This window comes from Brachyhypopomus gauderio, unplaced genomic scaffold (genome assembly GCF_052324685.1).
Source record: "Brachyhypopomus gauderio isolate BG-103 unplaced genomic scaffold, BGAUD_0.2 sc175, whole genome shotgun sequence".
Taxonomy (NCBI): domain Eukaryota; kingdom Metazoa; phylum Chordata; class Actinopteri; order Gymnotiformes; family Hypopomidae; genus Brachyhypopomus; species Brachyhypopomus gauderio.
In genome coordinates, this window is record NW_027506996.1 from 120,542 (window position 1) to 133,098 (window position 12,557).

Sequence of the window (12,557 nt, forward strand, 5' to 3'; positions counted from 1 at the left end):
TGTGTGTGTGTGGTGTTTTTATCTTGTCATGTTGGTTACGGTGGAGTCTTCATCCATCCTGGCTGAGGGCGGAGGTGTGCGCTGTGCTCGTGCGCCTCTGTGATCTGAGGCTTTAGCCTATTTTTTTTATTGGAGGATAAGTGGATGAGCAAAGATAAAAAAAAATCAATGGATAAAAGACGTAGCAGTGAAAGTTTTGATCCGTTAGATGGTTTATTTGCAAAAATGTTTCCTCATAGCTCAAAGCACAAGTTACCGTCTACAAACGCAGAGATACTGATATTTATCCCATGCGTGTAATTGTTCAAGAATGTAACACTTTGTTCAAGATGTGTCCTAAACCCTTACACTCACTCACTCACTGTTAGCAAACTGTCAGATGAAACCCAGGAGTTTCTCAGCAGGGTTAAGGTTAGAGTTTACAGTTAGGTTTAGGTTTTGAGGTGAAGTTAAGGTTAGCTGGGGTTAAGTTGATGGTTCCAGTTACACCATGTTAGATTTAGATGTCATTTAATTGCTATTCGGGTGCGTGCTGGTTAAAGTGTTCGTCTATAAAGCTTCTGCAGGGGAGCATGACGGTTAAACGTTATCCTTCTTTCTTCACCAGGAGCGGACGAGGCCGAGCCCGGCTCTGACGGCCGCGGGGACTTCTTCGTCAAGCAGGAGGAGGCGCTGGCCGGAGACGCGGGGTTCCTGGGCACCTCGATGGCCAGTGAAAGAGAGGAGGCAGTGGGCAGGGGCCAGGAGCGAGGCGGCTCTGTGGCCAACCTCAGGGCGGCGCTGATGAGCAAGAACAGCCTGTTGTCTCTGGGAGCGGACATGCTGAGCGAGGAAAACCCCCTGCTGTTTGACTACCTGCCCAAAGGAGGCCACTCGCTCTCCCGTAAGTCACAGTGTATTATCCTACTGTAGTTACCGGAGACGTATAAAGACTCCCACTTACCACGTGCTCTTAGAGGTTCCCTAGATTGCAAACAGATTGCTTATAGACACCTTCTGAAGATGATCTATGTTTGGATGTCCAGAGCTTCAAGGTTCCACAGAGTTCCATTAAAATGCCTGGGGCCATTAAGAATAAGAGGCTGTTGTCTGACTGTGTGAGCTGATGTTGTACTCTCGGGCCCTTTCACCCTGGCTCTAGATGCTGGTACTGCAGACGCCTTGGTTTCCTGTGATTGTTAGCGTTCTGACGGCTTTAGGGTCTAGTTCTGAGTGTGCAGGACATGTTCTTGTGCCATGGCAGTAGGGATGTTTATTTTGTGATAAAGGAGTTTTTCATTTTTGTAGTGAATTAATGTGACTTTGAGCTTGTTTTACTCTGGAATGCGTATGTGATATTTTAAATACTTTTTGAAGCTCTGGACATTTTGAATTCTCATGCACAAGTCCTTAGCATGTATTCTAACATAAAAATGTGTGTGTGTGTGTGTGTGTGTGTGTGTGCGTAGGCCATATTTCCCTCGTAACTGCTTCTTCCTAACATATTTTATAAGCCGTACACAGATTATAGGTTAATAAAAGCCTTTAAATATTTACACTGTTGTTTTTTGCACACTGCACCACTCCATCAAGGTCTCTCACTCTTTCTCTCTCTCTCTCTCTCTCTCTGCGTGTTTGCCTCTCTTTCTCTCTCTGTGGTAATTGCGTCTTTTGTGTAACTCCCTTCGTGTTCTGAGTGAGAGAGGAACACTGAAGGAGAACTCAGAGCCACTCATCCTGTCCCTCAGGGCAGACTCTAATATGTGTGTCCGGGTCTGTGTATTCTCCGCACTGGATTAAGGCTTAATGGCCACTCTTAAGGACGAAACACAGTCGCTGTCAGTCAGGCCACCAGTGCTTTGTTTAGCCAACTCTAGCAATAAGGAAGCATGTAAAACTCTATCTGAATGAATGTGGAAAATGCTGTGCTGTAGCCGTGGTCTCTAAAGTCTCAGAAGTGTCTTTATTTGTGTATAGAGCAATCAGGAAATATGATACATAATTGCTCCCAGTGTCTGTTTGCCAGGGAATATCACCAACATTCGCTTTGAACTAGTGTATAGAAAAAGACGGTTCATGTTTCTGGGCAAAACGCACAACAGCAGCACACCAGCACGACAGTAGCTGGGCCCACACACAAGAGTTCTGATAAATGTCCAGCAGAGGGGTCAGGCCGGCCTTTCTGAGAGCGCGCAGGACTCTACGACGGGCAGCGCTGTTCAGCCCCGGGCCTTTCTGCTCAACCACCTCAGCACTCCCGTGTCCCTCTCTCCAACTTCAAAGTGCGCTCGCTTAAGTCACGGAAAGGCGTTGATTTAATGGAGCCGCAGGGTCCCGCCCGGTCAGCGGCATCGGGCCCGCTCAACACCACATTCTCAGCCGAGCCTCCGCAGAAACTGATCTGAGGTCAGAGCTTGGGCGTGTGATTGGCTTTAGACATGCGCGTCTCCCTTCCTCACCCACTGATCTATAGACTGTGACAGCGAGCTGCCAACCTGTCCACCCAGCTGTCAGTGCCAGCATCTCAGGGGAGCGTGCACGGAGTGTTTGTGAATTTGAGGCTCGATGATACACTCAGATGCCGGTTAGATCTCGCGGAGCGTGTGGGAGCTGTATTACAGGGGACAGGCATGGAAGTGAGACTGACGATCGCGTTGATGGACTGAAGGCTTTTTATTGTTTTGCATTTTGCAAGAAAATAAAAATGGCAGCAAGGTGGTGAAACTATTTAAGCGAGACTGTGTGTGGGGGCATATATATGTGTGTGTGTGCATGCATGTGAATGAGAATGTGTGTGTGTGTGTGTGTGTGTGTGTGTTGTAAATACACATGTTGGGCTGTCCCGTTCCTAATCTTATATTGTGACTCCAGAGTGGGTTGTTATCATACAGGAGCCCTATGGAAACTTCAGAGAACTCACAATTAGCATAATTACTGGGGACCAATTAACCTTGCTCTCAACTTAAGATAAATGGGTTTGTGTGTGAGTCTAAACTCACGGGGGTAGGGCATGGGATGCTGTTTTCAGTGCTCAGCACCAAGTATTTTCTCCAGTCTAAACCATATGTAAAGTTTTATATTAAGCTTCCTCTGTCCATACACAGTGTGCAGTAAATACTGTAACCTCGATCTAATTCTCTAGCATTTTACTGTTGTTCACTCGGATATGTAAATCCAATATTTTAATAAGCAAACTCTGAATATAGCCAAGTTCTGGGACACCAACTCCAGCAGAGACCAAAATGAAACCAGAACATTTTCATTATATCTTTTTCAGATGACCACGGTGTAAGCCAGTATTATTTGTGTAGTTCTCATTTGGTGTTCATTATGTTATGAGTTATGAGTTATGATTCCTATTTGTGATCAGATCAAACTGGTCACAGTTCACAATTACCTGAGATCACACACACAGAATTATTAGCAATTGTAGCAGTCATTGTCATAATGTTATTGTGTTGCTGTTCTAACAAAATACAAATACTGTAAAGAAATTTGAGCAGGTCGTTTTGCCTTATATTATGCCAGTGTTTTGTTTTGCCCAACTGAAAGGCAGGTGGTTGTGTATCAGGGTATTTGTTGGACTGTGTGGATGTGAGTGAGTGAGCGAGCTCCCCCCCCCCTCCCTGCTCACTGCTCCCACTCCCATGGGGGGGGCGGACAGGTGGGGGTTAGTGAGGTGAACATGGCACTTAGACGCCTGCCCTCTTCTGGCCCAGCTCCTGAGAGAGAGAGAAAACAAGAGAGAGAGAAAGGGAGAGAGAGGGAGAGAGACAAAGAGAGAGTGTGAGAGAGAGAAAGGGAGAGAGACAAAGAGAGCGAGTAAGAGAGAGGTGGGAGAGAGAGAGAGAGAGAGAGAGAGAGAGAGAGAGAGACAGACAGACAGACAGACAGACAAAAAATAAGTGAGAAACAAAAGAGAGACAAACAAACAGAATGAGACAGACAGTGAGAGAGAGAGAAATTATTTTGTCATGGCAATAAAGCTCATTTAAATTGAAATTGAAAATGGAGAGACAGACAGACAAACAGAGAGAGAGACAGAAAAAAGTAAATTGAACTTCAAAGCCTTCATTCACAGTCATATGTTAAGTTTTAGATATATTATTTCACTGATTTTACACTCTTGCACAGACTCAGTTTGCAACAACTGCTTAACTTTTTGTAAAACATGAGGCACATTTGGAGAATTCTGATATTGTGGGACATTCATGTTTAAATTCTTAATTTATGGAATTAAAATATGGATATTACCGCAAAGAATGGTGTTCATATATCACTGCAGCTCATCTTGTACTGTGGTCTGCAGGTCGGGCTGCAACAGCAGTTTGTCAAATGATTGCTGCTGTGAAGTTCTCAAATACGCATCAAATGTTTTACACAGTGTGTGGTGTTGAGAATACGATCCAAATGTGTAGCACATTCTTTTAAATTATTTCAGTGCATCTGTCAGTAAGGCTTAAAAAGCCTAAATGGACTAGGTCCACCATTTTAGTCTGGGCTCAAGCAGAAATACAGTTCAACTAATAGGAGAAGCCCACATCTTCAGGTATCTCCACCCTCCCAGTCTTTCTGTGCTTGACCGTCTCACAGCAGGACTCGTATAGATGGCCCTCTCTGCCCAAACCCGGCATCGGGTACAGTGGCTGAAGTGGGACAAACTGATCTGGGGCCAGCAAAACAAAAGTGTTGATCCTCCATGGTCACATCACCTGCCTGATCCTGGTCATCTCCTTTACCTGTGAAGCTACATGCTGGTAACTGTCTTACGATTATGGATGTTCTTAATAGCAGGAATAAAAACCCTGCTGAAAATACAAACCATTGCTGAGTCTTAAGAATGAGATTAGGGAGAGCACTGGAGATGATGTTTGGATGTGCAGATGAAACGACTGTTAGTGCATAGGGACGAGACGTCAGGATCAGACCAGGGAAATGGGTACAGGGGACATGTGGGGAAGAGACTCCACCCACTGTGTCATGACCTTCCTGCAGTGGGATGAGTGTGTGGTGATGAGTGTGTGGTGAGACAAAGACAAAGAATGGGGTGAGGCCATTTTTATTGGGCAACATTCACACTGTGTTTGTGTAGGAGTGTAATTGAGTGTGTGTGTGTGTGTGTGTGTGTGTGTGTGTGTGTGTGTGTGTGTGTGTGTGTGTGTGTTCTCATGGGGAACGGGAGTGCAGGGTGTGGGAGACGAGTATTCCAGGAATCCGGCCATGGTCTTGCTTTACCAGAGGGTGTGCATCTGTCTTTCCAGCACCTAACCGCCTTCCCCAACAACACGGTCCTCTAGAAAACCAAAGCGCAAACAAACAACTACACAAACATCTTCGCATTTAAACTTAAATATTCATTTAATTGAAAAAACCATACAAAATCTCATAACACAACCCATAACAAATCATATTATCCAACAGAACATGGCAAGGAATCTTTAATTTGTCATGAGGCATCGATTCAGCAAGCAACATGAAGCTGGGAAAATAAAATATGAGGTATAAAACATCAAAATGCAAACTGTAAGCCAGCCTTTTTTGCTGCATACAAATAGAAGTCTTGTCAAGCGTATCATTCAGTGTCATCAAACCTTAAACCACAATGAAGGAAGTGAATAACTCGTGTAAAAACTCAACAACACTTTATCCTTTTGTTAGCCAGTGTTATACTGTGGGGGGAAAATAAACTAAATGTTATCAATATTCTGAATGATCAAAGGAACAGAGCTTATCATTAAACACAGCGCAATAAATCCACCACCTCCTGTTTTCTGTTTTGGATGGACTCAACTGACCGTGTTTTTCCCGATAACTGAAACGAAGAAATTCAGGCATCTTTTCGAAACCCCTTTTCTTTCTCTCTCTCACGCAAACGCGGGCAAGTGTACACACACACACACACACACACACACACACACACACACACACACACACACACACACACACACACAGGCGGCCCTCCCTTGTGTGTGCACGTGGGAGGATGGAGAAGCGAAAAAGAGCGAGTGAGAGAATTCAACCCCTAACCCCGCTCCTCATGGAAAAAAAAAAAAAAAAGAAGCAATAAATAAATAAATAAATAAAACGCTCATCTTTTTCCCATTATTTTATTCCTTCATTCCTATCCCGCTCTCCCTCTCTGGTTGTAAAATGAAGTGACTGTGTTTGGCCCCTGGCCCCGCCCCCTTCCCCCTCCTCCGCTGTGTGGAAGATGGCGGCTCTCAGTGCAGGTGGGTGAGACTCCTCTCCTGTGCTCCCCAGGGTCTCACTGCTCCAACGGCGGCAGCAGCGGTAGTGCACACCGCCCCGGGGCCCCGTTCCATAGCAAACGCAGGGCGTCTTCGTCCTCCCCTCCGTCCGCTCTCCCTCCTCTTCCTCTCCCGCCGTCCTCCGGGCGACGGCGTCCCGGGGCGCTCGGCCCGCCGCTGGCCGGTGGCCCCTCATGTGCTCCCGACACGGAGCCAGAGCCCTCTGAGGTAAGATCGTCACAGCCTCTCCAAGCCCATCACTGACTTCCTCCTGTTTTCACGTATAACTTCTTTCCCACCTTCTTCGTTTGTGTCTCTCGTCTCTTCTTTCTCTGTTTAATTTCTCGTAACCTCACGTCTCATAAGAAAACATGCCTACACGGGGCGTTTAGCCCAAGGAGAACTCTCACAGACTTTCTCCACCAAGCAGGAGGCCACAGATAAAAGGGCAGAGAGGTGATGGTGGGAATCAATAGGGGTGGACAATGTGAGGGGCAGGGCAGGTTTTGTGTTGTCTTGTACGGGTCCAGGAAATTGCATTCTCTCCGTGTGTGCTAAGGTGGCATTTGGTTTCACAGGACCTCCCTCCCAAGAAGCCGTACCATCTCTGTGGACAAGCCATCTGTTTGGTTAGACCGTAGTGTGTTGCTTTTACACAAGGGAGGGGGAAGGGAGAGAGAAGGAGAGAGAGAAGGAGAGGGAGAGGAAGCGAGGGAAGTCAGTGAGAGTTAGAAAAGGAGGGGGCTCTTAGGTATAGAGGTGGCTAGGTCACACCTACATTCACTCTCAAAGCGAGAACGAGCAAACAACAGTGCATCTGTACCACCAACCCCCTCGTCTCATACTCGCACACACCGCTTCAAAAACAAATATTGAATATCCTCTTGTGTCACGAGACAAAGAACATTCCACTTTTCTCTCCACCTGCTGTGTACACGGAGACGCGGGCTGGAGACTGACCATGCACACAGCACATCGAGCCGTTCTCTCTGGCCCAAAGACATGATGCTTTTCTTTCTGTCTTTGATTTTTTTTGTAACATTTCTGTCATAACTCCTGTCACATTTGTCTACTGACGGAGAAGCCTTCATGTTTGTTTTGTTGTTTGTGCATGTGTGTGTGTATGTCATTGTAATGACACCTGCCTGCATGGCCCCAGAACAATCTATACACGTTTGGTATTCGGCAGTAAGATTTAACTGTGTGTACGTGTATTCTTACAGGAGGAAATGCAAGAGGACGAAGATAGTCCAAGTAACAGTGCAGGTATTTTGTGTGTGTGTGTGTGTGTGTGTGTGCGTGTGTGTGCGTGTGTGTGTGTATGTGTGTGTGTGTGTGTGTGTGTGTGTGTGTGTGTGTGTGTGTGTGTGTGTGTGTGTGTGTGTGTGTGTGATCTGTTCTGGCCTCTCATACCTTATCTGGCCTTCTCTGCATGACTGGCTGTTATTTTTCACATACATAAGCTCATCTCCTGGTGTTAGTTCTCACCTCTCTCTCTCTCCCTCTCTCTGTCTCCCTCTCTCTCTCTCCTTCAGGCCTGGAGTCCGGCCAGGCTCCTATAGAGGAGGATCAGATGGCGGAGGAGCGGCGTGGTGTGTGTGTGGCGGAGGTGCGGGCCGGAGGTGCGGTCTGGCCGCAGGAGCTGGCCTGCTCCCTGTGCAAGCAACTGTTTAGCAGCCTGGTCCAGCTGAGGCGGCACGAGTATGGCCACACGCTCTCCCTCATGACCCTGTCCCTCGGCTGCCTCGAGCAGCGGCGCCCCCTGGCGGCCGCCTCCTTCCTGGCGCCGGTGTCGGCCCGCTACCGCTGCCCGCGCTGCCCCGCCAGCTTCACGCTCAAGTCCAACGCCGACCGCCACGAGAAGACCATCCACTTCAAGCGCAAGCTCATGCAGTGCGCCTACTGCCTGAAACACTTCCGGGACCGCACCGACCTCAACCGCCACCTGTCGTCCGTGCACTCCAGCGAGCGCGTGTACGCCTGTCCGGCCTGCACCCGAGCCTTCAGCACCCAGAAGAACCTGGCCACCCACGCCAAGATCTGCTGCCAAGCTGCCACTGCACCCGCCAAGCTGCACTGGAACTCCCACGCCCTCGAGGCTGACGGCCATGGCAACGTTGGCCACGCCCACGACGGAGATTGATCGCTGACCATGCCTCCTCGGTCCACCCCTCTAGTTGCCTAAACCTGCCGCTTGACCTGTAGGTTATAATGAAGACACTGGAGTTACTTCTCACGAAATCTACTCAGGGGTTCCTTTACGTGATGCTTTTTTTTAGCAAGAGCACTGAGATTTGTACAAGCTTTGTAAGATATTTGTACTTGTGTAAGACTTGTGTAAACACTGAAACATGTAAAAATGTGAATATTTTGTGAATTAAACTATATATTCTATATATATTTGAAGATCTATATATGATTACTGTACATGCACCGACTGCTTTGATTGTTGATGAGCACAACTGCCATGCAAAGACAAAGACAAAACTCAGTATTATGTGCGTGCACCTGTGTTTGCGCACGGAGTTCTCTTATTCTACAAAGTGATCAGACAGGAGGACACAGTGATCTCAGTGTAGTGGATGCCAGCACGCCTAGTGTTTGGGTGGCTCTGTCCTCAAGCCCTCTGCCTCCTCATTGTGTCCCTCAGAAGAATGCTAAACAGGGTCTCTGCCTCAGCGTGGCTCTGTTTCTGAGGGTGCATTTGAGAAGCCCAGGTTTCTCCACGACGTATGCAAGTCCATTTGGTTTTTAAAATTTTCCAGAATCTGTTTTTTTTTTTTCTTTTATGTATAAATCTTAGATCTACACAAAGTCTGCCTTACTGAAGCACATCCCTACTGTCTGGGCTGATTGTGCACAATACTGCCCCCTGCAGGAGGAATGTGTTACTTCCTGCCTCTACTGTGCTGTAATTGAGTGGAGCTGGATGATCTGGTATGAGGAGGGTTATGGGTAGACCTAAAATCCCCCAGCCAGCAATGTCCTTGCTGTAAGCCTCTGTGTGTGTGTGTGTCAGAGTGTGTGTGTGTGTGTGTGTGTGTGTGTGTGTGTGTGTGTGTGTGTGTGTGTGTGTGTGTGTGTGTGTGTGTGTGTGTGTGTGTGTGTGTGTGTGTGTGTGTGTGTGTGCGCGTGTGTCTGTGTCTAAGCACAGCTGAATAATGTCAGTAATTGGCTAAGCTTGGCCCTTACCCCAGTTGACCCTCGACCTGTGAGATAAAGATAATGTGGGAGGAGAGGAGTCATTAAGGTCGAGGGTACCCTAGTAACCCCCCACAAACCTCACTGACCCTACAATAGTGTTTATGTCACAGCCATAGAAGGTGAGACCATTCTATGAAAAATGGTGGACCAGCGGTGACACTGTCATTTTTCATCCACATTTTTATACGTAGATGCATTATAGTTGCTAGTATTGCTGTGAACCAAATATTTAATCAAACCTTTGCACTGAACATTGTGTCACTCATTCTGGCACACTTTAATGATTTAAGAATATTTTGGAATTTTAAGTGAATAAAATTGAGTGTGTAATGTAAACCAGGCACATTGTTTTTGCCAGACGTGTAGTTTTGTCTGTCTTTGAGTGGTTAGACCACAAGCATTAGAACACACTTCTGTCAGTATACTATCTCAGCTCTAGAGAGGATATTCATGTGCTTAGAGTTTATCTCTATAAAATGAGGATGTTATGAAAGTTTTGTTATGTCTCTCTCCAAACAGACATCTGTAAGCCATATACAGTAGATGAGTGACTGTTTCCCTGAATGGCTGTGATAAAATGAAAAGACGCAGTAATCATGTGCTGACCATCAAAACATAGAATCAAAATGGACGCCATTCCTCATTTAGACCTACCTCTCCTTCTAGATCATTTCAGAACTGGAAGATCTTTAGACTACATGCATTTAAATACCTTGTCATTATGTCTTGCCCAAGACAAAGACAAGGACGTATATATCTACGTAGATGTGCACTCAAAAAGCCATAACCAGTAACAAGTATCTACTTGGCAATAGGACATTCCCTTTACATGCAAAAGCATTCAGTAGCAAACCTGCTTGAATGCTGTTATAGCAGGCAGTGCAGTTATAGAATGCTGTTATATAAAGGCAGCTACTGTAATCATGGGGGAGACTGGATCTTCACCCCTTTCTTAGTGACTCTTTCGCACTATGGCTTGTACTGCATGATACTTGGATGCAAACATGGCTTCTGTATTTCGTTTCTTACATGTTAAAAAATGTGATGTATTTAATCTCCCAGTTCTATTCCAAGCTCCTTTAGAGGAACTCACTCCAGGTTTCTTGAATGTGTGAAGCACAGTGTAGCCATTGTTGTTTGAGCTCTTGAAGCTGGTGCTAGGCTGAATGTCAGGTGTGTTGTTGGAATTCACAATTTTAATCACTACTATGCAAAAAAAAAAAAAAAAGAAAGAAAACATTGGAAACTTTCTAGAGAATTATCCTCAGGGAAAGAAAAGATCAATTGGCTTTCTGTTGTGTTTGGTTTTAGCTGATTGAAGACCATGCTGATGTGAAAATTCCATTAGTATTTGATATAAAATTCATGTAGTATTTGATGCAGCAAAACCCTGCTGTGGTATTTGCACTTTTGTCTTTTGAAACAACAAAAAAGGTTTTCATACTCAATACAAAAATAGGTAATTATTTAGAAAATGTGTAATTGGTTGTTTGTATCTTTGTAGTCAATAAATTTCCTTGTGAAGCTTGAACCGGCTTGTGCTACCTCCTTTGAATAACACTGTCAGTGGAAAACTTTATTCTGAAACCTTTTTTTTCACCTCTTTTTTAAGCCATCTGTTAAAACATATATGTCCAGGATGTGGTCATCACAGTGCTCTCTCCTCATTCTTAACCTCATATAGCGCTGTCAGAGAAGGCCAGACGCCTTTCCAGCCAGCGGTGGCGTGGGCCTGCTCTGGCCATCACAGCCTGCCCACTACTCCTCTTCATTAGCTGCAGTCTATTGGCCTAATGCAATTACTGGACCTCGGATGGGGAGGCGCAGAACTCCTGCATATACTGTGCGCTCCTCTCTGCTCCAACTCCTCCGTTATTTGGGCAGAGCGTCTTCTACGACGTGTCCTGTCTAAATCCTGTCTGTGCCAGTTTGACTGGCTGGTGATCGTTCAGCAACGGAGGAGATGTGTGCTCCTCCTTCCAGATTTATATCTACGCAGAATTTTAGTTTTTTCAACAATGTGACCAAATGTGCCTCGGCGCTGTAGTGGTTGCTAGGGAAACTGTCCTTTAGGACTGGCTTTGGTAGCTAAGGGAAGGTGAGCTTAGCCGTGAGACCTTCCTTAATGGTTCTCAGAATAGGTTGAGCGTGCTAATGTAGCAAATCCATGAAAGTTTGAGAAACACCTGGTATGCAATGAGACACTTGTTAGAGCCACACAGTTGACCTAGGTGTGTGTTTACAGCTATGCTTTTACACTCATATTTCAGTGGTTATTGTTCTAGGTGGTTGATTGCATGGCTCAATGTGCATTGTCTCCAAAAAATGGCCCCGTAGTCTCAGAAGGAAATTTTGCCTGCATGAAGGAACAATAGTGATGATGATGACATCTGTCTGTCAGTTCTGTCAGTCAGGGACCTAGAGCTGTAGAGTGTGTGTGTGTGTGTGTGTGGGGGGGGGGGGGGGGGGGGGTGTCATAGCAGAGTCCTTCGGTCATGGGTGTTTTCCAAGAGCATGTGTGATGGTTCACTTCATGTGATTGGTGTGAATGCTGAAGGAGCCGACACCTCCTCTGACCGCATCTCCTCTCTCTCCCTGCAGTGAACGACTTCACGGTTATCAGAAAGAAGTTCAAGTGTCCATACTGCAGTTTTTCTGCCATGCACCAGTGCATTCTGAAGAGGCACATGCGCTCGCACACGGGGGAGCGGCCCTACCCCTGCGAGATCTGCGGCAAGAAGTTCACCAGGCGTGAGCACATGAAGAGGCACACACTGGTGAGCAGTACGCAGGGCACCCAGCAGGGGGCAGTAATGGGGTCAACAGGGATTGCAGATTCACTAAATGATAGGACAGAAATAGATTTTATAATGTGAATGATTAAAATAGGAGGTTTATGATCCTAATAGCAGTTTATCCTAAGTTGCACGCAGGTAGCTTTTGGTGGCAAGAACACATACTATGCTTTTTGTACTTTTGTTTTAGATTTGGAATTTAATTACATGCAAGTTACTGTATTACCATACTGTGGATTATAAGTATTTTTAAAGGTGAAAAATGTTAAATATGTAGCATGTGACTTTTATACAGTTCTTTGAATTGTTTTTCATTGGGCTGTATGATTAA

At 45.9% G+C, this 12,557-nt stretch overlaps 1 protein-coding gene across 5 annotated transcripts in view; it reads left to right on the forward strand.

The window, feature by feature from the left end:
- Positions 1 to 12,557, forward strand: part of zbtb46 (zinc finger and BTB domain containing 46) — a 52,987-nt gene that overhangs the window by 35,263 nt on the left and 5,167 nt on the right. For 4 of the 5 annotated variants that reach the window (XM_076995043.1, XM_076995046.1, XM_076995045.1 and 1 more), the window contains exons 3-6: positions 608 to 883; positions 6,241 to 6,455; positions 7,451 to 7,493; positions 7,763 to 10,677. In XM_076995043.1, coding sequence (XP_076851158.1) covers positions 608 to 883; positions 6,241 to 6,455; positions 7,451 to 7,493; positions 7,763 to 8,370 — 1,142 coding nt within the window. In that variant the 3' untranslated portion in view covers positions 8,371 to 10,677. Of the gene's footprint in view, positions 1 to 607; positions 884 to 6,240; positions 6,456 to 7,450; positions 7,494 to 7,762; positions 10,678 to 12,032; positions 12,209 to 12,557 lie in introns of those variants that run through there. The other variant, XM_076995047.1, reaches the window with a different exon arrangement.